General features: G+C 45.9%; 1 protein-coding gene across 1 annotated transcript in view; it reads left to right on the top strand.

Moving 5' to 3' along the window:
* Nucleotides 1-12846, top strand: part of PRKCH (protein kinase C eta) — a 121006-nt gene extending 108160 nt beyond the window's left edge. The window contains exons 13-14 of the mRNA XM_030451914.1: nucleotides 10228-10371; nucleotides 11835-12846. Coding sequence (XP_030307774.1) covers nucleotides 10228-10371; nucleotides 11835-11981 — 291 coding nt within the window. The 3' untranslated portion in view covers nucleotides 11982-12846. The remainder of the gene's footprint in view (nucleotides 1-10227; nucleotides 10372-11834) is intronic.
* Nucleotides 12847-27411: the final 14565 nt, after the last annotated feature.

The following is a 27411-nucleotide window of genomic DNA, read 5'->3' as shown; positions in this document are numbered from 1 at the left end:
GGTTGCTGACTGCCAAGAAGGATGTGTAGGTTCAGGAGAGATGTGGATGGTCCAGGCTGAACGACTTGCTACAGCTGCTTGCCCCTGATGTCAGCACAGAGGGTGAGGTCCTTTGAATTTTGGAGAGGTTTACTGTCTTTATACACTGCATTTGCTCAGGTTCAACATGCCTGGATACTGGGAGGTCAGAACTGGCTTTCATCAGCTCAGGTACCCCAGTGGGTGTCTGCACCCTCCCTGCATGCTGCAGCAAGCAGCACATGACTCAGGCTGCCTGGGCTGTGCTTTGCTTGGCTCATCCAGGTGCAGTGCTTATGTGCTTCCTGCTGCCTTTGTGCCTCACCTTTTCCCTAAGTCCTGGGCAGTCAGTTTGGCCACTGTGTGAGCTAAACCAACCCCCCCTTTCTGTGCTCCCCAGGCCTTTTCTGAACACTTGCAAGGTGTGAAAAGAGAGAGACAGATGCTGATGGTGCAGGGTTACCTATGTTTCCTCTATGGCACTCTGCATAAGGTTTATGTGTCTCCTTTGCACTTGCATTCTGCAGATCCAGGCCAGACTCTTTCTTTAAAACAGACACAAAAAGGCAGATAATCTGTTTCATGTGCAGTTGCTGGAATAGCCAGAATGAACTTGTTGCTGAATGAACCAGATGCCAGAAGTATTTTAAAGACAAAGATTAAAAGGAAAAGGAGTATCACAATGGTAGCCCACTGAAATCAAAGAGGGAACTGGATGAGCTTACTGCTTTATCCCCAGAGTCGAGGAGCCTGCTAACAAAAGCAGATATTAAAAAATTCCTTCAAATATGCCAATAAATTATTCTCCTTGGCATCTCTTCAGAGTTGGTAGGCTCTATAAATCCTCTTGCACAGTTTGATTAAGCTTTGGCTGTCAGAGTCAGGCCAATGTTTGAATCTCTCTGTGAAACTCCATGCCAGATCTGTGTAAACAATTTCTTCTTTATTTTGTGTTTTAGAAATGCTTTCATCTTGAATTTCCTCGTTGGCTCTGGAGCCTCTGTAGCAACAGCAGGACTCCGGAGCCAGTTGTTTCCCAACTGGGAAGGAGTTCTACAGCTTTAAATGATTTCTCTTCTAGATCATTTTTGCCATAAGCACACACTGTAGTAAAGTAACAAGGCTGTGCTCCATCACAGATTGCCTTCTTACCTCTTTTGCCTGAGCATGTATATCCCTCTCTGTAACATGCTCTCTCTTACTCTTTGCCTCCTAATTCTCAGAGAAGAGCTTTCCCCAGTGATTTTAATATCTTGTCAATCAATCACACCCCTTTCTGTTGTCTTCCTCTACCTCACAGTAATAGTCCCATGCTTCTGAGTAATTCACTGTGAAAGAAAACTCAAGCCATATCTATGTAGCTTACCAAGGTCAAATTCATCTTGAAGTAGTCATTAGGGCTTTTATCTTGCCCTTTCCAGTAGGTTGAAGTTAGCTTCTTGTTTAAGTCCCCAGCACACAGGATCAGATTTGCTTCATAACACAAACTCCTAACCCTGTCTCCAGTAATGCCAGGTGTGACTCATCCTCCTTTTTCCTGCCAGGCATCAGGAAAAAAAAGTGAAGGAGCGTTCATGGTGCAGACTTTGTCTTTCCCCTTGTCTTTTTCTGCTCACTCCTAGGGTCTTGGGAGGAAGAGATCACTGTGGCCAAGCCTAAGACTTGTGGCCTGGGCTCCCTTCTCAGCCCTGTCACAGTTAGGTAGTATGATTATAGTCCCTCAAAAATGTTTTGGTGAAGTCCATTAGTATCTAATCTTAGGGAAGGGCCAAGGATTCCCTGGGAGATGGGAGTGATCACTGAAAGATGGGACCAGCTCTCACTGTGCAGCCCCCAGTCGATCTAGCTGGGAGGTCTCAGCACTTTTACAAGGGTGACAAATCTCTGAGCCATTCAGGGCTGTAGGTCTTACTTGTCCTTCCAGCTTTGACCTTGCTGACCTGCTGTGTCTTTTCAGGAACATAAACATTAAAAGAATTGAAATATAACAAAGACAACAAAAAAGTTCCTTTGAAGTATTTTCCTGTGATGATTTTTTTTTTCCTAATTAGCACTACAGGTTTATCTGAGGCACTTTAGTCTCCTTTGTACTTGACCCTATGTAAATAGGCCACCCAGAGCTGTTTAACAGATTCCCAGTTCCTCTTGACAAGACTATCAGGAAAGGATTAATTGTTTTCCCATACAGCCCTAGGGAGATTTTACCACTGCTTAAAATGAGAATGGGATCATGCCCCCAGTCAGTTAATAAGTGTGGTGCTCATTCTGCCTCCACCTTTGTGTTATCCTGATTGATGTATTGATTTAGTAATTGACCTCCATATCCCCATGTCATACCTATAGTTAATTGGGGTAATGTAAAAACAGCAGCCTGAGCCTGATACTGACTGAGCAGCCCATGCAGCTGGTGACCCACGTGGGAACTGGGGCTGACTCATCTGTTCTGAAAACACAGATTTCTGAAATGACATCTTGATCAAAGCCTATGTTACATGTTCCATGTATCTAATGACAAAAGTTTATTTCTGTTTATTGTTATTTATTTCTGGAGTACCAAAGGCAGAAATGTCAAAAATCACTAGCTATCATCAGGGGCCATTTGTTACTTGTGCCCTTTTCATTCTGCATTAATGTTGATGAATTATTTCTTGGTAAGTGGGGAGAGGCAGGGAACCAGGTAGGCTTCAGCACAGCAGATTGGTAGCAATACAGACATTTAATTCCTGTATTTTTGGCCACGTTCTCTCCTACCGTTAATCAGCAAAGTTTACACTGTCAGGGGATTTGGAGCCAGGTGTGTCCATTCCACCCATGAATCGCTCTGTCTACCTTGGTTTATTTTCTAGTCTTTCTTGCTCAGCACTGTTTGCAATACAGTTAATCCTGCTTGTTCCCTCGAGCTTTGACTGGGCAGCATCGAGCAGCCATTTCTGTGCTAGGGGAAAGCCAGATCAAATTTTTCTGCTTAACATCCACTGCACTGAGGTTTTGTCCTCCTTGCCTGTGGCTGGAGCATTGAACATGTGACTGCTGTCATGCTTAGTGTGACAGTCTTCTGGCTGCTAGGAGGAGGGCTGAAGACCAGTTTTTACCTCCCTTCCCATTCCTTTTTTATCTGTAAAAGGAAACAACTGACATCTCACGCTCTCACTTCTTCCTCCCTCCTTCTCTTCCGCCTCTTTAAAATGCTCTCAGGGCAGTCTTGTACTTGTGAGCCATGGCACTGCACTTGCTGAAGGATTTCACCTGCTTGCAGTTTTTTCTGTAGCCAGGACATGGAGGTGGAAGCACCCTGTGTATGCATGGGTCATATTTTGGCTCAGCACCACGATGAATTACACTGGTATGAATCAGGGCTTTTAGCAATCCATTCTGCTGTGTGCAGAGTAGGAAACCAAAATGCAACATGGCCTTCAACAGCTGCAATCAAAGCAAACCCTGAGTGTAAAATAGAGGTAGCACTCGAGAGAGCCACGATGACTCCAGTCCTATTCTCAGCAGCACAATCCTCACTGAAGGTCAGCAGGGCTCAGGCACCCACAGCTGAATAGCTCAAGTTTAAGTCATCAGGTACCATCTGAGCTGCTGTAAGTACCAGGACTTCCCATGGGAGAACTTTCTGACCACCCAGGGCATGGAGCTCCAGCAGACACCATGTAGTGAGGTCAAACTATGCTGACTCCCTCGCTCCCTGTATCCCACTTGTGTGTCTGAGCCCTGGATTTCTATTGCTTGGGAGGGGGCAAGATACTCTTGGAAGTGTGGCCCCAGTAGGACTGTGATGGAGGGTGATGGGAGCCTTGCCCACAAGAGCAAAAGACAAGATTGGCTCAAAAGAAAAGCTTCTAATTGAAAATAAATAAATAAATAAATAAAGCTCTGGCTTCCAATCATTAAAAATAATACAGACATTAACAGACAGAGCCATAGAGCCATCTTTCCTCTCCTTTGTTTAGGGGTGGCTGAAGGTTAACGAAACCCCAGACTGGGTTTGTTTGCCTTACATAATAGGCAGCCAATTTTCAGCAACTGCAGCATTCAGTCGGGAGATTCACAGAGGGAAGCCTTAATTAGAGTAATTGCTCTATTTATATAACGATTCCCTATTGTCTGAGATCAAATAGATCTTTGAGAAATCTTATTTCCTTTTGAGTTAATTTCTGCCCTGTTAGTTTAGCTCATGAATCTTAATGAAGATGAGCATGTTGGTTGTCTCCTGACTGTGGTGCATTAATCTCCTGTGCTTCTGCTGCTACTTTGCACTTGGGCAGCAACAAGGGAGAAAGACACAGAGGCAGGAAATGTTAATATCACGAACAAGGAAATCTTTCTTGCCTTTAACAGAAGGGGTTTGGGTTGGCTGTTGCATTGGCACAGCCCTGAATACATGAATGCTGTGATGGAGAAGAGGTGGCATTAAGGTTTGCCATCATTTGACTTGAGCTGCCGTGGAGTTCCTGGGAAAATAAAGTGAGGAATTTTTCTGGGCCTCTGTTCTCTGCCTGTAAGGTGGGGGAGAGCTTCCATCTCTGCCGTGAGCTTGCATCTGAAAGATGAGCTGCATGGGGTTATGGGCTTTCTTTTAAAAGGTAAATGGACTCTGCTCAGGGCAAGAGTCCAGAGCTGGAGCTGGTGTATCTTAAGATTTTTTTTTAATTCAAGAAATTACAACTTCCTTGTCCAGATGGCTGTAAATGTGAAGGGAATGGCTGAGCAGAAAGTGGTATTCTTCTTCCTGAAGTGCATTACTTCTGTGAAGGGATCTGGGCTTGCTCGTGGTTTCCTAGAATATGAGGCAATTTCATGTAATCTACTCACTGTGACATTACTCATGAAATTAATTGTCCTGATGCAAGTGGCACATACATGAGTTACGTAAAAAAACAGTATTGAGAAAGGGAACTTGTAAATTCAAGGAAATGAATGCTTGGAAACATCTGTTTTGTGTGAACATCTCTTTGCAGACTTCCAGGCCGTTAGACTAATTTGCAAGCTCAGCCTCTTGAGACAGAAGTTGCAACTTGTGAGGAGCATGGGTTAAGACCAGTACAGCCTTGTACAGCTGGGAGACCTGGAGCCCTTCCCAGAATGGTCTGGGACATGTAGTGGGTGAAGGGGAGGACCAGCATGGATCCCCTGCTCTCCCTCACCTGCTCAGGGGCTGAGCTCTCAGGCCTGACGCTGATATTTTCCCAAAGGCTGACAATGCTATGTCTGCATTTTTTCCATGTAACTTCATGGCCCCACCACGGACTAACCTCCAGTTTTTAATTTCTTGTCATGGCTTGCTGCATTTTCTTTCAGTAATGTGTTCAAATGATTTTGTGAAGTCATGTTTTTGGCTCACTCTAGCTGCTGGTTTTGGCTGCAGTGTTGCTGAGAGGGTTAGCTAAGGTCAGAGGGAGCCTTGCTCAAGTTTGCTGCTTGGCAAAATGGTGTGGCCCAAAGGCACCCAGTTTGAGGTTGCTCCCAAGGGGCTCTCTTCAGCAATGGTTGGATGAGATCAGAGCTGGATGGCTGGTTCAAGTTTAAGATTGGTAGTCTCACTATTGATTTTGCAGGAAGGCATCTCAGATTTGTGTGATTACATGTTGGTTTTTTTTTTTGCTCAGGAGTATTTCTGATTTGCCTTTTTATTGTTGCTGTTGAATTTTTTTTCTGTGTTTCTTCACTGGGTTCTGTATCCCAGAGCTTGAGATTCATTCTGGATTCTGGCTTATCCTCCGAAATTAGAGATACTCAGTAAACATTAGGAGATGACATTTTGCCATGAAAAACTTTCTGCTAAACATCTCTCATCACCTGCAAAAACATCGGAGAGTTGTACTTGGAAGGACACTTGGGGCTGTCTGAATCTGGCCGTCCTGTGGATGCCAGAAGCAGCCAGCACTTCATAAGACATTTTCCAGCAGTTTCTGAATGCAGCTGAAAGGATCAGGTGGATGATAAGCTGCACTTCTGAAACCTTTTCCCCCACACAGCCTGCAGGGGTGCTGAGGGCAGTGCCTGTGTGCTCTAGGCACTCAGTTTTATCCCACCAGCTGTTGTTGGGTTTAGAAGTGCTTCTTCCACGGTCAGGGTATGGGCTCCATGTGCTGATTTCAGAGATAAAGGCTGGGCTTGTAATTAAGTCCCTCAGAAATCCCAAGTTCTTGGTTTGCTTTGCTAGAAGTGCCATCAGATAGTAGAGGTGGCATGGTAATGTGGCTGTGAGATGCTGCTCTGTTGCAGCAAGAGAAACATCAGAAAACTGAGGCAGAGAGAGACAGAGAAGGATTCATGGGCTTTTGAGCCTGAGAGGTCATTCTAGTCTTTTGTTTCTTCCTGACATACTGGACAACTGAAGCTTCATCTACTACTTTGTTAGTGCATTAATTACTGGTGAATAAAAATAGTGTTTGAGAGGGTTAGTCATTCATTTTAGAGGAAGCTGGCTTCAAAATTTCATCCTTTAATTTTATATGCCTCTTGGATTAAGGAAGGTAACTCTGTTCCAGTGCAGAGCATCAGTACTGACTCTGTTGGAGACACAGTTTGCACACCTGCTTTCCAGACCAGTTGTCAAATAAAGATCAGAGCTGCTTCCCAAAGAAAACACCTCACCTTCACCAGGCTGTGACAGACTGGCTCCTTACAAAATTCTCCAGGGGATATTACATCAGGGAAGAGCAGCAACTGCCAGTCTCTCACTTTCTGTCACAACCCCTGCGTATGGAGCCATGTGTGTATCTACAGGCTGAGTGAGTTGCTGGGATGCTGTGGCTGCCTGAAGTACAGGAACATACTTCATGTCCTGCATAATGATGTTTAAAGAAAACATTGGCCTATAGGAAAGCTGGGGTGGGACTTTTCTCTGGAGAGAGTAGTGACAGGCCTATAATGGTTTTAAAGCATTATATGAAAGAGGGTATATTTAGGTTAGATATTAGGAAAAAATTATTCACCATGAGGGTAGTAAGGCACTGGAATAGGTTGCCTAGGGATGCTGTTGATGCCCCTTCCCTCAAGTGTAGAAGGCCAGGTTGAATGAAGCCTGGCCCATGCAGAGGTGGAATTGAGAAGTCTCAGCACAGTGGTTATCAGAGATGTAAGTTAATGATAAGAGACCAACTGTCCTTTGAAATGATGTCCCACTCTTTTATTGGAGCTGCTCATATGAGTTTGACTACCATGAAAGGGGGGAAGCTCTTCACCCTGTGCTGATATTCTTTTTAGAGAGCATAATTTATATTCACTCTCAAGGTCCTGCTAGCTTGCATTAAGGGGTTGCAGTATATGGGAAACAGGCTTAGAGAAACCCATCCAGAGTGGTTTGTGGTGCTGGTGGATCACTCCAACCCTTGGTACCCTTCTGCTTCAAAGCCCTGACTTCACAGAATAAGAGAGACAGCAGCAGAGCTCATACCTGACAGCTGGGGAAGGTGCCTTTCCATCAGGTGTCTCACAGCTCCTTCCTGTCAGAGGCAAGGATTAATTCAGAGGGGTTTTATTTCAGCTGGCATCCATCTCAGCAGCCAGACAGGGACACACAGCAATGGGTGAATTTGAAGCCTTTGCTCTCCTCCTGCCCCCTTTGGGCACCCAACACAGGGTAGATGGTACCTTGTTACCCAACTGAAGTTTCTCAATCTTTGGGTCTAGTGCACAAAACTGGAGTTGCCTGGTCAAATTTGAGCAGTCATGTTTTGAATGGTATGTTTTGCTTTTTCAGAACTCAAAACAGCCCACCTCAAGGGATGGCCCTTGCCTAATTCTCATTGTCCTAACAAAAAGGGTGTTTTAAGCAGCCAGGAATGCATTTACATTGGCTCTCTGTTGCATTGGATGCCTTTGCTTGGTGCAATTTTGTCATCATGTGGAGTAAAGCAAGCAAATAGGAATGTCAACACACTTTTATATCCCAGGGGTCTGAACTGGTCTGGAAATGGGCAGTCCAGTTTAGGTTTTGGTTTTATATGGTTGATCATGCATGGGAACCCAAGCAAAGCATTTTACGAGCCCTTTTCAGGTATTAAGTTGCTTTCATGAATTTTTTTCCCCCCTCCAGATTTAGCAGAAGCTCCCTGGTGTAATGGAGGCAGTGGTGGGAGCCAAGATGCATGGGACTCATTCCCAGCTCTCCTTCTTTCCTCTTTTTCTTGTTTTTTTAGACTGTTTTGTTGTTTACCACTTCCAGCACCAGTGAACTCTGATCTTGTTTAAGCTTTCTAGATGTTCCAGCAATGCAAATAAGAGCTGATAAGGTGCAGATATCCATCTGTGGGGACAAAGAAGCTGGGCAGGGAATTTCTAGAAAAAGATGAGGCTGCCAGGATATTTCTGGTCTGTTTTGCAAACCAAAGAACTTTAGTTTAAAGACTTGAAAAGGCTTTTCGGAACCAGGTCTCTCAGAGTTTTTGGCCTGACCCCTTTCTGGTTTGGAAATCAACCTGCTGTTTGGGGATCAGTGTCCCAAAGGTGAACTTTGGGGCAAAGTCTCTTGGGAAAGAAATAGTGTTTGTATTCTGCTGGTAGAACAGGAGAAAAGCAGGTTGAAAACTTTGGGGTGACAGAGAAGTTGTGCTTGTCCTTAGGCCTGTCCATAGAAATGCTGCATAACAGGAGGCTGAAGAACCCAGAGAGAGCATGGGAAGAGCCCAGCTTCAGGGAGCCACGTGGGCTTTGCTCCTGGTGACTGCTCTTAAAGTCAGAGTGCAGCACTTTATACTTATGCTTTGGGGTAGGATGATGGAAACCAGTTCTGCTGTAGGGAATCCCATGGCAGCACAGATCCCCAAAGGGCTCAGGAGGTCAGGCTGAAGCTGGGGTTTTTTGTGTGAATGTCAGTAGAGTCTGAGGTCCTGCAAGGTCTCAGCTGCAGCTTCAGAGATCTAAAGCATCTGCTTTGGTGCTGAAGCTCCCTCAGGATGGGGTATTGGGGAGACTTTTAAAATAAATCTGGTGGTCTTTCTTCTCCCTGTCTTCTCTCTAGGTAGGGAATGACTAGACCTTTTTTTCTTTTTTTTTGCTTTTCCTAGGAGAGTTTGTGCCTTCTGAAAAGCTCCTACAGTCCGAATGAAGTTGGTCTCTCACTTTACCTCCCCTTCTTTTAATTTCTCTATTGCTGAGATGCAGCAGACTTGGTCATTCCCAAAACAGTGACCGATTGTCTGGTTTGGCTGGTTCAGCTGTTTGCTAAACATAATGCTCTTTCATCTTCGAGGAAATCGTCTGGACACCTCCACCAGAGTGGAGCTTGCTTTATGCTGCTGTTTCAATAGGCAAATAAAGCAGCTACTTTCCCCGTTTAGACATAACCTGATTTCTCTAATGAATTAGAAATACTTGAGGGGAGGGGAAGGATTGGGTTTTACTGAAATTTTAAGATCTATAATCTTAAATTAACAAGCCAGCTAGCTCTTTTCCTGCCTGGGGAAAATATTGCCCTCCCCCCCCAGTATTTCCTTTCTCCTTACGAAATATCTGCAGCACTCACACTTCATCATTCTTGTTGAGATCTATGGCAGGCCCTCTCACACCATGTGCATGATGTGTGGCTTTTCTCATTGCTGCCAGGCAAATCAGGGCACTTTGGCAGATGTCTGAGATTTCTTTTCACTGGTAGCAGAGTAAGGATGTTACAAAAAGAAAACTTTTTTTAGAGTTTCACCATCAAGAGGGGAGACAAGTCACCTGTCTGCTCTCATCTGCTCAGGATCTGGGGGGCTTTAAAACCCAGTGCCTTGCTCATTTTCCTGTTTCCTGAGATGGCAGGAAGGAAAACAGAGGTTTCTGGCTACATTTCAGCATCTGAGGTTTAGGAAAAAGACACAGCTCAGGACTGACACCAGTCCAAAGCCTGGCTGGCTGGTGAGCAGCGCTTGAGAGCAAGCATGTATTCCTAAGGAACTAATCAGGAAATAAATAATCACCAAACCCACTGGGCAATGTTTGTGATGTTACGATGCAATTCAGCTTTCTTTTCTTACTGTGGTAACCAAAGCTTTAACCAATAGAAAAGGAACCAAGGTGGGATACACCCTGACTTCTTCCTCTAGAGAATGACTCAAGTTCCTTGCATGCGGTTCCAGTACAGTGAAACTGGGAAGTCTGGCCAGGAACTGGGTTCAACAGGAAAGCTGAGGACACGCTTTTGTGTGGCTGCTAATAGGTCCTTCTCCTGTGGCCCTGCCAGAGGGGAGGAAAGAAACAGCCCTTTTTGTTTTGCAGTTCATGACGAAGAACCCCAACATGCGGCTGGGCAGCCCCGGGCTGGGCGGCGAGAGCGCGATTCTGCGGCACCCCTACTTCAAAGATCTGGACTGGGACCTGCTGAACCAGCGTCAGATGGAGCCACCATTCAGACCCAGAATTGTATGTGGAAAGGAGGGCATGGGGGAAGGGGTCCCATTTTTTGTCTCTTCTGGCCTCCTTGAGCAGGTTTATTCCCATGAGACAGGAAAGGAGGTGAAGGGCATGGCAACCTTGACGTGAAAGCCCTGGCCCAGAAGCCAGGAGGTGAGGTCTCTGTTATTGGCTTGGCTGCTGGTTGGCCACCTGATGTTGTACAGGTTGCTTTTCCCCTCCATGATGAATTTTCAAAGGCAGTTCACCCAAAAGATGCGGGATTGTAAAAGCAACTGCAACTGATTAGGCACCTAACTACTGTTTGCCTTGCCCCAAATATAACACAAATATAAGTAAACCTCATTCTGACCACTCCACCTACCTCTTCATGGTGGGGCTGTTTCTCTTTTGTGTCTCTGTCTGTACAGCACCCAGCAGAGTGTTCCCTGCTTAGACCACTGTCAGCTGAGTGGTTCAAATGGCAGACAGGCTGCAGAGGGAGACAGAGTTGCCCATTTGCCCAATGGTGTCACACAGCCCAAAGGATGCTCTCTATGAAGAATCTTTCCAAGGTTGTCCCTGTGGCTTCGTTGCCTTTGAGGCTGTCATTTTGAGTGGCTTTGTCTCATGCTGTGGTCACTCTGCAAACTCATAATGGCAATGGTCAACCCAGTCCCACTCTGTGTAGCTCACTGGGTGCAGGATCTGTCATTCCGGGGAGCTGTGACAGCTCAACATCAGGCTCTTGAGTTGGTTCTTGACCTGAATCAAAAGCTAAAGGAGCCTCCTCAGTTCTCCATGAGCTGGACAGGATCTGGGAACATTAGAGTTAAATGTCAATAAAGCATTTTGTTCTAGCTGGAGGAAAAACACACGCCTTGTCAGTCAGTGCCACAAACCCTGTGTGTGTGTTGCCAACACTCCTACTCTTGGGGAGGCAGCAAGGGACCCAGCACCTGGAGGCAAGCCATTTGTCTTCCCACCACCCAGTCATTCAGTACTGTGCAAGTTTAATAGCTTGTATCTAGAGGAGTGTTCACCCCACACACGAAACAAAACAAAGCAAAAAAAAAAAACCAAAAAACCAGCTTAGAAACTCTGTGGATAAGGAGGGACCATGTGGAGTCAGCTAACTGGAAACGCCACTGATAAGTGCTTCAGATGGCTGGGTCTGTGCTGCAACTTGAGGAAAGGAACTGATTTAAATGCCCTGCCATGGTCAGGCAACTGACCCATCAGAAGTGGTGAAAGTTGAATCAGGGAGGTGTTTGCCTGTCAGAATCCTCCAAAGGCTCTAAAAGGGGTTTACACACTGTAAGAGGCTTTGTGGGAGTACTCAGCTGTTCCCAGTCCAACCCCACAAAAATCTTTCAGGAAGCTCAGCCTGGGTTATGGAGGTGATGGTTTATTGCACTCAAGACAGAGCAAGGATCAAGCAGATGATACATACTTTTGACATCCCTCTTCTTTGTCTCTTTTCCATTTGACAGAAATCCAAAGATGACGTGAGCAACTTTGATCCAGATTTTATAAAAGAGGAGCCCATTCTGACTCCTATTGAAGAAGGAATTCTTCCAATGATAAACCAAGATGAATTTAGAAACTTTTCATTCACAAGCCCAGAACTGCAGCAATAGCTACAGCTCTGGAGAAGGGCTGCTGAGAGGGCTGGGGGGAAATGAAATGAAAACTAAGTTTACAAGAAATTTCATTCTCAAGAAGTAACAGTGCACTGACTTTACATGAAACATCAGCACCACTGTCAACATTACCTTAATGTGAAATAGAAACCTTCCTGTGTTTGTAGAATTTATGCAGCTCTTGGATCAAATATTGATGGGGGGAACAAACATCATATTGTAAATAGCTGATGCAGACACAGAATTGAATGCTGAGCTAGTTATCTCAGCCTGAACATCACTGCTTGCAGTGGATTCAAGGAGTCGGCGTGAGCATGAAACAAGTGTCTTGCAGCTCTGAGCCAAACAGACTTGTTACAATTCTGATTGTTTGCAAGACTATTTTGAGGAGTCCTGGCACTGCCTGGCATTTTGGAGCTGTGATGCAGCATCCCATGGCCTGTCTGACCCAGATGTTCCTACTGACTTTACCTGTTTCTGCAGTTATTTATTTCTTTCCGAAGGACAAATGGCTCCCTTTGCCACTGTTTGAGTTTCCATGTGAAATATTTCATTGTGCTGACTAGCAGAAGGAAAATACAAATGTCCCGTGCCCCACACAGTTTCTTCCAAATCAAAAAGGGAAGTAGTGTGTTCATAGTGTTTTACTGTTTGTGCGATATGAAAAGTTTTAGTGTTTGCATTCTGTGAAATGCCTTTTTACATCATACATCTTCAATGCTCCTTTCTTTGCCTCCCAGCTGTTTTCAACTATAATGTAACTTGTAAAACCTTACTGTTTATTTAGGCCCATTCTATTTAATTATACTTCACAGAGCCCCTTTTGTGGGTTTAGTGCCTCATTAAAATTTTGACCAAAGTGGTAGTGCTTAAATTATTTGTAACATTATTGCAACGGGAGCCACAGAGTTGGCAGACTGCTTGAAAACAGAATTGTTGGCCCACAGGTGACAGAAAAGAACAGCTTTCTCCCAAGAGAATGATAAACCTTATCTAAAAACCAGGGTGACTTGGTTTGGATTTAAGGGCTCATTACTCACAGGGTACTTCTTATCAGTTGCAGCCTCAAGCTTCTGTCACAGGCAGACTGAGATAATTTTTCACTGTGATTTGTAGAAACCAGAGACACTCTAGGCAATGGTTCTGTGCTGTCCCTGCCCTTCTGGAAGTTGGATGATTTTTCTCTAGCTCCTTGCTTTCCTTACTGGGCTTGAAGCTGTGTGTGTGTCAGGATTACAGCCTCTCTCTTGTGAAGGTATGAATTACTGGAAATGGAGGATTTCTAACCCCTCGCAAAGCTGATCATGTTTGTATAGGGCAGGTCAGATGCTTTAACTTGAGAAAATGGTGAGGTAAAGCAGAGAGGACACTTCTGCACAGACCTTGCACCACTGTAGCTGTGGAGTTTATGTCAGGGAGCAGAAGGCTTTGTCAAGGAAATGGCAGAGTTTCAACCTGCATTACACCACAGACCCATCAGTATGTATGTGCTCACCTGCTATGAGACCAACTTAGAAATAAGAAATTGTGCATAAGATCTACATGCAGGCGGTACTCCTTCCCATTCAAGCCCTCTCCACTTGGCTGAGTTCCTTTTACTTCTACCCCTTAACCATCCACTGAACTCTTTGACAGGTGAGGCACAGGTTCAGTTACTCTTGGACTCTTCTTGCTTTTGTGCTTGTGCATTGTATGCTTCTCCCTCTTTCTTTCCTGCATCTCCCCTTTCAAGCAGATGCAGCTTCATCCTCAGGTGTTCTCTCCCTTCCATGGGTATATTCTGGCTGCTTTGCAGCCAGCCAGCCTCTAGTCCCTTTGCTGGTCTGTAGATACACAGCTCTCTCAAAGTGTGGCAGAAGAGGAAGAAAGACAGGTTGTATAAGTGGGCAAAGGAGGACCAGATATCCAGAAAAATCCAAGAACCAGTCATGCAGGCCAGCTTGAATTGCTTTCCCATTCAGGAAGAAATGGTACAGGGATGAATTAGGGGGCTCTGTGGCATCTTATACACACGTGAGTAAAGCATTGTGTTCACCTGCCTGATGCAGACCTGACTCTAGGCAACTCCTCCCTCATTCTCCCAGCATTATGACTGGAGCAGTAATAATGGGTAAGTGCAGCACAACTGGCCACTGGGAGTGGGAGCACCAAAACTTTGTATGAATTTTGTGTTGACAGATTTTTGACTCTCCCTCTGTCGAAGATTATGAACAGCCTCTTCTTTCCTGAAGAGTGCAAGAAAACAGCAAGTGAAATGGTTTTTTGCCACCATGTTGGTATCAACCCAAGGCTTCATTTGTTGTGTTATTCCTTGGGGATCTGGAGCCTTTCTGGGATCATTCCTGCTGGAGAAGGTAGTGCCATAGTGGTGTTTTCAGCATCAAAAATCCTTTCTCCATGGTCCTAGTACCTTCACTTACACCACTGAGTATAAAGAATATGTAGTGATCACCTTTGGAGACCTTTCTTGATTAATAATCATCCCTCTGTTTCCTGAAGGCGTGGCAAATGGAAACTAAGACACCTCTGTAAGTGTTCTGTTGGGATTTTTGTGAACTGTAAATCTGAAAGCTTGTCAATCTCTTGTAAAATGGTGTCTAAGGCCACTCTGGGGAGAAGAAAAAGTTCCTTGACCCAAGGCTTGTTGGCCTGATGGGCAGGGATCAAATATCAAAAGAAGGTTCTTCCTCAGCTTCATCTTTCATTGATTTCAGGTAATGTCAGGGTCATTTCACCCTCAGTGCAAATCACCTGTGCAGATCCATGTTCTGACTAGGAGCTGATGCTCTGCTATAAAATAATTTCCTTAATTTTTGTAATTTCACCTGGATCTTACTTCATAATGTAGGGCAGCTCTTCCCCTCTATTGCCTGCCTGAAACTCACATGTCTACGTAATGATTTCAGCCACTTGAGTCAGCAGATCTTGAGTCAGCCACGTTTGGCTGAAATCCCTGAACTCTCCCATACTTTCTGCTGAAATGCCATTTTGATTGTGTTGGGAGCATGGATGAAGATCAATGAGTTCATTAAAAAGTATCAGTAGAACAACTTTGCTTTTGAAAAAGCCAAATTAGTGTTTACACTGCTATTGAATATGTAAAGAAATATTGATTTATGGGGTTTTTTGATGTTTGTTTTTGTGTTTGTGTTTAGTTTTGTTTTGTTAGAAAAAACAAAACAAAAAAACAAGGATGCAAAAGACTTTTTCTGTGGGCTAGCCTGCCAGCTCTTTTGGCTTCATTTCTTGCATAAGTCGATGCAAGATGGTTTAAGTCTATTAATTTGGTCTGGCCTTAGGAGTATATTAAGCTGGCAGCCATGGGTTTGTAAGGCTTAAAGCATAAAATGCTTGTATTTGCTCCAGTGTGAAAACTGGCAGTAGAGCAAATTATAATTAATTCTTTTTGCACTGCTTTTAGTGCTTGCATGAAAAGGCAAGGTCCCTTTGATGTCTCTAAATTTGTGTTCTGTGCAATCCTTTCATTTTCAAAGAGGTTCATGAAATTTAGCTGTAAAATTCAGTGGCCTACATCTCCTTCAAGGCCTTTGAAAGTTGAGGCTAAGAAGCAGATGGTCTAGAATGAATAGATGAAAATCATCTTGCATCTACTCAGGCTGTCTGCGCTGCCAAAGACATCATTTTTCATACCAGTGCTTGATAGGCAATGGAAAAAAAATTCTCACAGACTCTAAGTGCCTAAGGGATTTTAATGTAAAAAAAATGCAATTCTAACTTCTGGATGAAGATGCTTTGAATCCATTCTCAAAGACTGGCCCGGGTTCCTTACTCCTTGTGAAGTCCTAAACAGTTTGCATTTGTATTTTCCCTTGAAGCTGTGTGCTCCTCCTGCAGAAGATGCTGTTTCTCCAGTTGGATATGAGAGGCTCCAGTAGCTGTGGTATGATGACTTGATTAGCAATGCCCAGAGCCAGGAGAATTAAGAGGAAAACGTGTCTAGAATCTTCTTTGTCGCCAGAAAGTAAAGAGCCATTCACTGCAGCCTGCTCTCTGTTGGTTTGTTCAGCTGTCCAAGTGGGTAGTGAGGAGGTTTCTGCTTCTCCCCCAGGAAATCATTCCACAGCTTTTACAGCTCTTGCTGTAAAGCAAATTTCCTGATATTTGGAAATTACATGAATGAGATGAAAACTCTGTCTTATCATGCCATTAGGATTCTCATTGAAAGCTGCGAGTCAGGGTTTGTATTACTAAATGTATAAAGGGCTGCCAAGCCAAAGCATTCAGAAATGATGAGTCAGGTTGTCTGAAAATCATAGCTCACTCTGAAATCAAGAGCTTTCGAAAATAATAAATGTCAAAGTATTTTTCTATTCTTTTTTCTTCCCCCTCCTCGCCCCCTCTTTCTTAAACATCTAGATTATGAATATTTCAGATTCTGGCTTGCACTTCTTCTCCACATCAATAGTAGCTGGAATGTTGTATGATTATATTTTTTTTTGATGAAAGCTGAGCTCCATGAATTGATGTGAAGCCAAGCATTGAGGCTTGGAGGAAAATGCCAACCAGCAAGAGATGGGTGCTAAAACTTTACGAACAGAGGGCATGGGGTTTATATATTTTTCCACCTCTTTCTATTCTGTATGTGAAGTCATCATGTTGCAGCCTCCCTATACAAAGTCCACATAACAAGGCATGCAGCACACGGGAGGCAGAGGAGTGCAGAAAGAGAAGAGGAAGGCTGGGGAAGGCATATGTGTGCTGTGTAGTTGCTGTCTGGAGGGCTTTTTCAGCAGCATTTCTGAACTTGTCCATCAGGCCTTGCACACGCCTGTCACCTTGTACCTTCTGCAGCCTGTGCTGCCATTCCTTACCCACTCCACTGCCTGTCCTGCCTTCCCCCGGGCTCAGCACTCAGCATTGCCCCTTGGGCCATCACCATCTGGAAGTGTCCTGCTGATGGAGCCAAGCCTGTAGGAAGAGCAGGAGCTGTGTGTAAGAATGATGTGTTGTCATGGCAACTAGCTTCTGGTCCTGAATGAGGTGAAGGGGACTGATATAGACTGTGTCCCAGTGGTGTCCATGTATGACTGGAAGTTGCAGGAGAAGGTCAGGCTATTCCCTCTTGAGTTTTATATTAGAAGCTAGAAAAGGACAGTGGACAGGAAGGTCGGAACTCTGGGCTGTGAGCAGGAGGGTGGAGTCTGTTTTAGAAGTGCTGAAGGACACTAGTGCTGAAGGCAACAAGTGAAGACAAGAAAGTCTCCCTCTCCTCTCTGCCCCCATCCACACTGGGAAAGGCAGGTGCCTTTGCCTCAGTGAGGGCAGTTTGATCAAGGAGGCTTGGGGACCACACGTCTTGGTGATGGTGGGAGTTAGAAGACTTTGTGGCAAAAGGCTGCTGGGCAGAATTGCCAAGGAACATCCCCAAAACCCTTTTATCCCCAAAAGGAAGCTTGAAATGAGCTGGGATCAGACAGGGACAGAGGCTTCACTGTGTGAGCTCCCACTGGTAACATGTCAGTGTGAAGGTTTGAACCCTGAAACAGTTTTAACTTGCCTGTGGTGTCAGATCTTCTGCTCCAGCTCTTTTGTTGGCAACAGGTCTTATAAAAGTAGAGATGAGAGATTTTAGCAATGAGTTCAGGATTGCTCAAAACTAGTGACTCAGTTTTTCTAGTGCTTCTTTCCCTCCTCCTTCAAATGAGGGATTTATTAATCACTTGGTTTCTCATTACTAAACATTTAACATAGTCCAGGGCCAGAGCTTCATTTTTTCTACAACAGTGAGAACTAAAACTTTTTCTTCTTAAATGAAACCTTGTTCACCTTTATCTCACCTGATGCCAGGTCCAACTCAGGACCTGATTCCAGGATCTTCAGTTCACTCCAACAACAGCAATAATACCACCAATGCAGCCACCACCAGTGCCAAGACAGAAGCACATTGCAACAATTGTCAATAAAGCAGTTTTTGGAGACTATCCAAGGTGTGCTGTGGTTGGACTTGGAATTAGAGGTAATTCTATGTATCTCCATCTTACCTGCCTCTAAACTCAGATGGGAAATAGTTCCAGCCCTCCTGGTCAACACAGGCCTGTCTTCTGTATGGGTGTCTTTCATTCTTTTCTCAAACATACAGACTAGAAGAAAGATGGTGTAAAGAAGCTGGGTGCTAATCACAGATTTCTCTTGAAGGGAGACATGGTGTCAGTTCACCCTGAGAACTGCACTGTTGGATTTGGAAATGCCAATGTCTTCTCTAGCTTGTGGAATTCTGGTGTTTCCCAAACTTGGAGTGAAGGCTGGACCATTGGTAGCTCAAACCTTCTGACTTGAGGCAGGAGGGCAGTATTACATGTGAGTATTTCATCTAGAGCTGAGTCACCATTATTTTTAAGCTCTGTGAACATACTCTGAGGCTTGAGTTTAAGTTCTGGTTATCTGATAGACATATCTGAACATGTTGCTCTCCTTGGGGCAACCATTCTCTTTGCCATTTCTCAGGCCCTTTATTCTTGCTCCTCACTTGCTCCTTTCTCTAAAGGGAAGGCAGCGTGGTGGTTTTGTTCAGCTCTGTGCTTCTGCCACTTCCCTGGACAGTGAAGAAGTGTTCACTTCCCCTACAACTGCCTAAGGAAACCGATTAAGTGAGCCAAATGTTACCACCTAATGTTCCCTTCCAAATGCTAATTTGATTAACTTAAAACTCAGTTTTAACTGGGGGCAAAAAAGCAAGTGTGATCTTTAGACCAGCTCAGCTACACCTGGATTTTAGGAAAATCTTTCTGCTTGTGAGGAATCTTCATCACCAAGTTTCACCAGGTCCCTCAGCCCCATGAAAATTGCTATGTAGAGCCTGGGTCTAAATTACACCCTGGCAATTGAAGGATGTCTTTTGGTTTCGCTTCTAATCAGCAAGAATTTCCCCTGCTTGCTTGAGATGCCTTCTCTAATCTGTTACCCTGACTCCTTTAATTTTCCTCACCCTGCAATAATTTACTGTAGCCACGAGACTCCTGCCCAGGGCAGGCATTGCCCTCACGTGTGTGGAGGGGAGCTCAGTTCATGTCCATCTGGAGAAGATGTTGTAACTTAAAATGGGGCAGGTCTCTGAGAGACTCTTTTGGTGGAGCCTGGTAATTTGTCTGAGGTGGAAAATCCCCAAACTGTAAATCAGTGCCTGGGACACTTGAGTGGAAAATGACAACATGGCTCATCTCCCTATGGTGAGTTATTCTGCATAGACACTGCTCGGTGTTGCTCTGGACCTGCCAATGTGATCAGAAAGGTATCTGGGCCTTTGTTTTGGTTCCGTACGTAGAGGAAGCAAAGTACCCACGACCATGCTGACAATGGAAGGTTGTTAGACCTGGGCGATCCTTTGTTCCTCCTGGGCAAGGGGCAGGGAGTACAGACAGATCCTCTTGCTTCCCAGCAGTATGGGATATGGCTCCTGGGCCAGAGGGTGGTCTCCAGAGGGCCTGGTGATAGTGGCTAAGTTTTGGAGTGGCCTCCTGTAGGTATTTCTCAGTTTTGGTGGAGCACAAGTGTCTCAGAGGGACTCCTGAGCACTAGCAACTGGCTTAGGACCCCCTGGAAGTGGCATCCTGCTCTGGGGACTGGTTCCTAGGCAGAGACAAGGCATGAGCAAGGAGGTGCCTGGAGCTACTCAGACCTGGAGTGAAAGCCTAAATACAGTGAGCTTATTAGTGCTCAGCTGGGCTGAAAGATGCACATGAGGTCACTTTGCCTTAGTCCTCCACCCACCTATATCCTCAGGCTGGGCCATAGTGAGCAGCTCCCAGGGGAATGGAGGCTGCCTGGTGTACAGCTGGGCATGGGGACTGCAGGAAGAGGCACCCTGTGCAGCTGGTTACTGGAATCAGGAAACTTTTAGACAGTAGCTAAACGAGTGTCCTCACCGAGCCTTGGCAATCGAAGCCTCAGCTGTTGTTTGTGCCAAGACCTTTCCCTGCTCCTTGCTCCCAGCCCTTCCCTGGGTGCTGCTGCCTGTCAGCTGGTTGTTCGTGGGGCAATGACCACAGTCAGCAGCAGCCCCAAGCTGCTTTAGGGTCATCAGACAAAAGTCATATAGGCAACACCTGTGTTTCTAAATCTTGGTGCCCATTCTGCAGCTGATTTTTGTAACTATCACAAAGTGAATTCTGCAGCTTTCTTGGGTAGGGTGTGAGATAACCCTGCAATAAACCTGAGCAGACAAGTAATTTTCTTCTAAATGCTGTTGCAGGAGAGTAGAAATGAAAAACCAAGTGTCCAGGTGTATACACGCCCTCATCCCCTGATTAGATACATATAATGAGATAGAAAGCTAATCTATCATATTTAGAATCAGTCAATTAGAGGGTTAGGGCTATAGATGCATTTCGCTTTAGCATTAGGGAGATATTTAATCCACATGCTGCACTTAGTCATTACCATGCTAAGTGATAGTAGATGCAGGTCATCCTATATATAGGCCAGAGTAATCAGCTTGAAGTATTTCTTATTAAGCCTTCTCACCTTTTGGCTCCTTTCCATGCCACCACGCATAAAATGGGCCATTGGGGTCAGGGTGAGATGCTCTTTAAAACCCAACACACACTGTTTATTGTAGAGTGGAGAGCAATTTGGCTTTCTGCTTCAGCCTCTGCTGCGTGGAGAGAGTTGTAAATGAACAGCTCTCTTTCTTTATCAGACGTTTTGCTGCTCAGTCACTAGCAAAATAAGTGGTGGCAGATGCCAGCAGGGCACTGCTAGCCCTTTGCTTGCCCGGCTGCCGGCCTGGCGTTATTTGAATGGCCCATGGACCATCGGGTGAATAAACCATGTCCAAGTGAGCGTGGCTCTGGCACCTCCCTGGCAATCCTCGCTCTCATTTTTGGAGGAAGTCAATGAAAGCTGTAAATGCCGTAGTTACTCTGGAAAGCAGATTATGTGATTAGGCAGGAGGTCAAAAATAGAAAAGCCAGCAAAGGCAGGCCTGAAAAATTGTTAATGCAATGCAGCCGATGCCCAGTGATGGATTTGCTGCCTCCCTCTGCACCCCCAGAGATGCGGGGGCACCCCAAGGTTCTCAGCTGACTCTGGTACCGGCCCATTCGTGACAGTTCATGGGCTCCCTCAGGCCAAAAGCTCTTGGTAACTTTATGTGATGGGGGTCTGCATCTGTCTTTTAGAATCTGTTGGACTGGTGGCAGAGCCACAGGCCTCCTCACTGCAGATGGCAATGCCTCCCAGCCCAGGAGAAAGGCTGTGGGTGGCTGAGGAGAGGAGGTGCAGCATCTCTGGGTGCTCTCCAGCCCAAGGTGAGCTACTTTTTTTGGACTGGTTTTTGTCTCACAGTATTACTGAGGCATTCCTGGTAGCACCTGGACCCCACTTTGCTGAGAAACAACTGCCCTGCCCTTAAACCTTCACCTCTCCATCCTTTCCTTAGAGGCTAATTGCTCCACTTTTGCCTTTATATCTGGTTTCCCAGGAAACATCTATTGTTGCATCTATTTTGCAACAGGTAAAGCTGAATATATGCCCATAAAAACCTTTTCCAGGCACTCAAAACCCCATCAAACCAACCCATCCCTCTGGAGCAAGTCTTTGCAAGCAGGCAGGAGCTGGCACAGAGGTCTTGGAGGAGGGTGCTGTCTCTCTGTCTCAGGAGAACACCAGGAATTGGTGCTGCTTATCAGGAACTGAAAAAGTTCTTGGCTTTGGCATGGCTTGGGACCAGGAAACAATTCAAAATGTTGTTTTTTTTCTGGGACACAAAAGAAGCATTGCCCCAGCTCCTCTCAGCTGACTGGGACCAGCTGGTGAAGATCCCCTAGGGGAAGCTGCCAGGTTTGGGGCTGATGGAGACATACCCCAGGGAAGTGGAGCAAGGGTGATGCAATGGCCCATGGCTCTTGCACGAGGAGCCTGGGCAGCCGGTTTGGGCTGAGGTGTGGGCAGGGAAGTGGCTGTGGTGGCCAGAGCAGGCCCTGGGTCATTTCAGGACAACGTATGTCATGTCAGCAGCTCTTCACTGGGCTTCAAGGGGGGTTGCCAGAGCTATTGGCTTCCTTGGCAGGTGTTCCCTGATGTTCTATTTCCTGTTTCCCTGTGGGCAAGGGGCTCTGTAGATAGACCACAAAATCGTGATTTAGAGTCAGTTTAGCAGCAATCGCCCATGGCAAGAAGCCCATGACAAATATTTCATGTTTTCCTCAAGTGCAATGGTAACACCTTCCTGGACTATCACCACACCCCACTTACTCCTCTTCCCTAGGAAAGTCACTGAAGGCTGCTGGGACACTGTGGTGGGGTGAGAAGCATAATGTTGGAGCAGTGGTGATGAACCCCAGCCTTAAAGCATCACCAAGTATCTCCAGCTGCAGGAAATGCCACCCATGCTGGCTGCTGTTACCCCAATGATACTTGACTTACACTGATGGGGAAGCTCAAGTGGTTGGGCACCAGCAGAACTGTGCATTTTTGTCCTATGAACTCCAGAGCAGTAAAATCTTCTGCTTGCTTTTTTCCCCCTACTTCTTAGCCAGTGACCACAGGTCTTGAAGGGCTTTCCCTCTCTCACTCTTGGCAGGTCATGTTCACCTGCACCTCATCACTTGCAGGTTCTTCAATCACTGGACAAGTCCTTGCAAATCCACATGAAGCCATGCCAGCCCATGGCCTTGCCTCTCTTGGTACCTGCATGATCTTATTATTGTCTCCTTTATCCTTCTCCCTCTCTTTCTATGTTTCTGCCTGATCCTCCAGTGGCATTTCTGCTCCCTGTTTGGGCTGGAGCAGTGTTGTACCAAGGAGAAAGTATAAATGTCATCTCTAAAAAGCTGATTTTATCACTATTTGGGGCCCAAGTTTTGTTCTTGGGGGGTTGTTTGTTGTGTATTTGCCCAGCTTGCCAAGCTACTCCTGTGCTCAGTCAGCTCTGAGAGCCTACATAATAAGCACAGCTCTGCCCAGCTGGGCAGGGATGTCTCTGCTATGGGTCTACATAGTGTGAGCAGAGTGATGCCATGGATTTCATTTTCCTGGCACAGGGAGCAGGGAAAGCCCTATGCAATCAAGGAACCTCTTCAATCTCCATCATGTCATCCACCTTTTTTTTTTTTTCGTGGTGGTTTTGGCTGGTTCCTGCCCCTGCCCAGAGCTTTGCTGGTTTTTCATAAGCACCAGAGGAAGTTCCTGTGGCCTTCCTCCAAGACAGGACCCATCTGTGAAAGCCAAGAGCAAAGGGGCTGCAGGTCTGGGAGTCCCACACATGGAAGACCCCCAGCTGGCGTCTGTCTCTGGTAGGAAAGATGGAGCCTTCTTTGCCAGCTGGGTATTGTGCAATGAGAGTTGTGCCATGGGTGAGGGGGTAGAGCCACCAGGAAGCTGTGTTTTATATATGTGGTAAGAGCCTGGATTTTCAGAAGTTAAATTCAGCTTTGGGAGATGCTGGGATTGGGTTGCTTTCTTCCACTGCAGCTCTCAGTGTCATTTAAAAGGTCTGAATGTCTGCAGGGGGATGTTTAACTTGGGCTTCACACCTTATTCCCAGCAATGGTGATGGAAACCTATCTGTGACACGAAGCACCATCAGCTTTTCAAAGTGTGAGCCCAGCAAAGCCCGAAGTTGAACGCTGTGTGACGCCCCCAGTGCCTCCCTGGGGAAGAGAGTGAGTCCTCTCCTGCCTACCTGCTGTGGGGATGTGGGGGGGAAATAAAAGGCAACAGCCATGCTGGGTGCCCCCCCAGCCCTCGTGATGGGGGCATTGTGGGGACCACCCCCCTGTGGGACAAACCAGGGCTAAAGGCAGAGCTGCCCTGTGTGAGCAAACAGCACAGGATGTCGAGAGATTAATTTGTCTCTGGGACATTTGCCCCTGCTATGAAGCCAGGCCAGGAGGAGAGTGCATTTCTGTAACATCCCCCAGTGAGGTATCGTGAGGTAACATGAGGTATCGTGAGGTAACGTGTGAGGTATCGTGAGGTAACATGAGGTACTGTGAGGTAACATGTGGTATCGTGAAGTATCGTGAGGTGTCGTGAGGTAACATGAGGTAACGTGAGGTATTGTGAGGTATCATGAGGTATCGTGAGGTATCGTGAGGTATCGTGAGGTATCGTGAGGTATTGTGTGGTATCGTGAGGTATCGTGAGGTATCATGTGGTATCGTGAGGTATCGTGTGGTATCGTGAGGTAATGTGCGGTATTGTGAGGTATCGTGTGGTATCGTGAGGTATTGTGAGGTATCATGAGGTATCATGTGGTATCGTGAGGTATCATGTGGTATCGTGAGGTATCATGTGGTATCGTGAGGTAACGTGCGGTATCGTGCGGTATCGTGTGGTATCATGAGGTATGGTGTGGTATTGTGACGTATCGTGAGGTATCATGAGGTAACGTGAGGTATCATGAGATGATGTGAGGTATCGTGAGGTATCATAAGGTAATGTGCGGTATTGTGAGGTATCGTGTGGTAACATGAGGTATCGTGCAGTATCATGAGGTAACATGCGGTATCATGAGGTAACGTGAGGTATCGTGAGGTAATGTGTGGTATCGTGCGGTATCGTGCAGTATTGTGAGGTATCGTGAGATAACATGAGGTAACATGAAGTATCATGAGGTATCGTGAGGTATTGTGAGGTAATGTGAGGTAACGCATGGTATTGTGAGGTAACATGAGGTATTGTGAGGTAACGTGTGGTATCATGAAGTATCATGAGGTAATGTGCAGTAACGTGAGGTATCATGAGGTGACATGAGGTATCGTGTGTCAACGTGAGGTATCGTGAGGTAGCATGAGGTAACGTGCGGTATTGTGAGGTAGCATGAGGTAGCATGCAGTATCGTGAGGTAGCATAAGATAGCGTGCGGTATCATGAGGTAACGTGCGGTACTGTGAGGTAACGTGGTAATGTGAGGTATCATGAGGTATTGTGAGGTAACAAGGTAACGTGTGGTATCGTGAGATGACGTGAGGTAGCGTGTGGTGTTGTGCTTTATCGTGAGGTAACATGAGGTAATGTGCATTAGGCTCTTCTCCTTCCTCCACCAGTGGCTGCTGGATCACTCCGTATTTTTTCTGATAAGAAGCCCCTTATTATCAGAGTTTTTTTGCTACTTTGCCTCTCTGTTTTCCCCTGCCCAGCTCACCGTGAACCTGCTGGGTGTTTCTGGGCTCTGTTACCCTCCCCATCGCCTTCCCCAGATGGGTGTCAGGGGTGTCTGAAGGCTCTCCCTCACTGACCCAGGGGGATTTAGCCAAAATACCCAGCTTGTTCTTGGCTCCTGCACACCCACCCTGCATGCTGGCACTGCTGCTCCACTCCTTCTCATCCCTGGTTTGCAGATCGAGCTTAGCAGTGCCAAACACCACTGATCCCCAGGGCATGGCTCTCCTGTAGATGGAGGTCTTCAGGCTGGCTCACAGGCCATCCTGGCAGGAGCATGCCTGAATTTAGGAAGTGACCCTAACCCACGTGAAATCACACAGAGGGTTTCCAGCTGCCTGTTCACTGACACGTGGAGCAGACATTTCAAGAGCTCCTGTCACACTCCTGCAGCATCCAAGAGCTGTCACCAAGCCCTGGGGCTGACAGGAGGGTTGCAGCTATTCTCCCCTTGCCTACACCAGGCCCTTTTTCTCCCCCTCTTCCCCCCCACCATTGAGGAGCCTGAGCAAGGTGAGTCTGGCATCATCTTACTGCACCCTGTGTTTATGCTGCAGCTGATTAAAGCTCTGAGCAAGGCCATTATGGGGTGCAGGGTGTATAAATAGGAGGTGCTGGAGGAAGGAACTGCTCGACCTCGTCAGAGAGTGTTGGGCAGGGGTCTTGCTTCTGCCTTTCTCACATCTCCTCATACCCAGCCTGAGTTGCTGGGTCACCTTCATAGGATAGTGACTTCCTGCAGTGGTTTGTGGACTGGACTTGAGAGAGTTTTTTTGTGTTCCTGACTTAGTGATGTCCTCCCTTGCTGGCAAGGATGCTTGAAACCGCTGGAGAGACTGTCCCTCCTTCAGTAGCCATCCAGCAGCCCCTGGAAAGCCAAGTGGGCTTTGCTCTCACAGTCTAAGATTTCTCTCCAATCTTACTTTCAAGGAATTTTTCTCAAATTGCAATAATGAACTAATAGAAGATAGTGTTGAACAAGGAGAGGTGAACTCAGCCCAGCACCAGGGCACTGAGCATCCCTCTCATATCTGAGGGCTCTTTTTTTGTTGTTGTTTTCTTTGGATTTCTTTGGTTTTTTGTTTTCGTTGTTTTCAGAAATCAGCTGTCTGTGTGCCACGCTGGCTTCTGTCTGGATGGATCCATCTCTTCTTACTGCTGCCCCACCTTCCTGTCTCCTGGAGCTAGAGAGCAGCTGAGGCATGGTATTAATACATATGCATGTTGTATGCAAAGAGATTCTCTCTTAATCTAAACTTCACTTTGATCAGAAAAGCAACAACTTTCTGGCACGAATGACATTACAAATTTCGCCTTTGTGGAGAGAAGCTCCTTGGCTTGAGCTTTTCCTTCCTAACAGAAACAAGTTTTATTTGATGAACTAACTTTGCTGCTTTTGCTCACAAAGCCTTCATTTACTCCTCAAGCAGCAGCAGTGCAGCAACTTATCATCCCCACAGTACCAATTAATGGGCAAAGCAGTCAGTCAGAATGATAAGGCATGGTGAAAGCCATGGGTTTACTATCTGCCATGCACCATCTGCCATGACTTTCCTCTTCTTGGTATATTTTAGGACACACAAACTACCAGGGAAATGTTTGGGGTTTTTTTGGTCATGTGAGGAAATTGAAGTCATCACAGGACCAAATTTATCCCACAGAGCAGCAGCTACAGCTCCTAGTACACCCAGTGGAAAATAGTTGTAGTCCAGCAAGTTCCACTGAGGCCCATACAGCTGCGGAACTGTAGAACACTTGGATGTTTCCCTGCTCAAAGCTCCTGTAAAGGCTTCCTGCAGCCTTGACTCCTTGCCAGACCAGCCTCCAGAGCTGCCTGAACCCAGCCAGGACTTGCCAAAGAAAATCCTGTCAAAACCTCCCCAACTTCTCTGGTTTGTGTTCTGTGCAGCGTTCTGACGTGAAAATATTGATTCTGGACTTTATTGCAACTGCTTTGCATATTTGACCAGTTCAAGAGTTTGGCTTGAACTCTGCTTGTCTAGTTCCTTTTTTATCTTTTATAATGTAGCCTTAAAAGCACAATAGTTATTGACATTAGGAAGAGCCAAATATAACAATGATGCAGCATAAATCCTATAGCCAGTTAATGTCATCCATCTCAGCTACACTCAGATTTTTTTTTTCCCTTTTACCCTCCAGATTGTATTTAAAATGGAAAATTTTTAAAGGCCATTTAAGGAGAATTTTAAGCATTTCTGCAGGAAAAGAAAACCAAAAAGCAAACAGAGAAACAGGGAAAAGTCAGGCTGAGCCATTTGCTGACTGAAAAGAACCAAAACCCCAG

This window comes from Calypte anna, chromosome 5A, assembly GCF_003957555.1.
Source record: "Calypte anna isolate BGI_N300 chromosome 5A, bCalAnn1_v1.p, whole genome shotgun sequence".
In the NCBI taxonomy this organism is placed as follows: Eukaryota; Metazoa; Chordata; class Aves; order Apodiformes; family Trochilidae; genus Calypte; species Calypte anna.
This window is presented reverse-complemented; position numbering and strand designations above follow the sequence as displayed.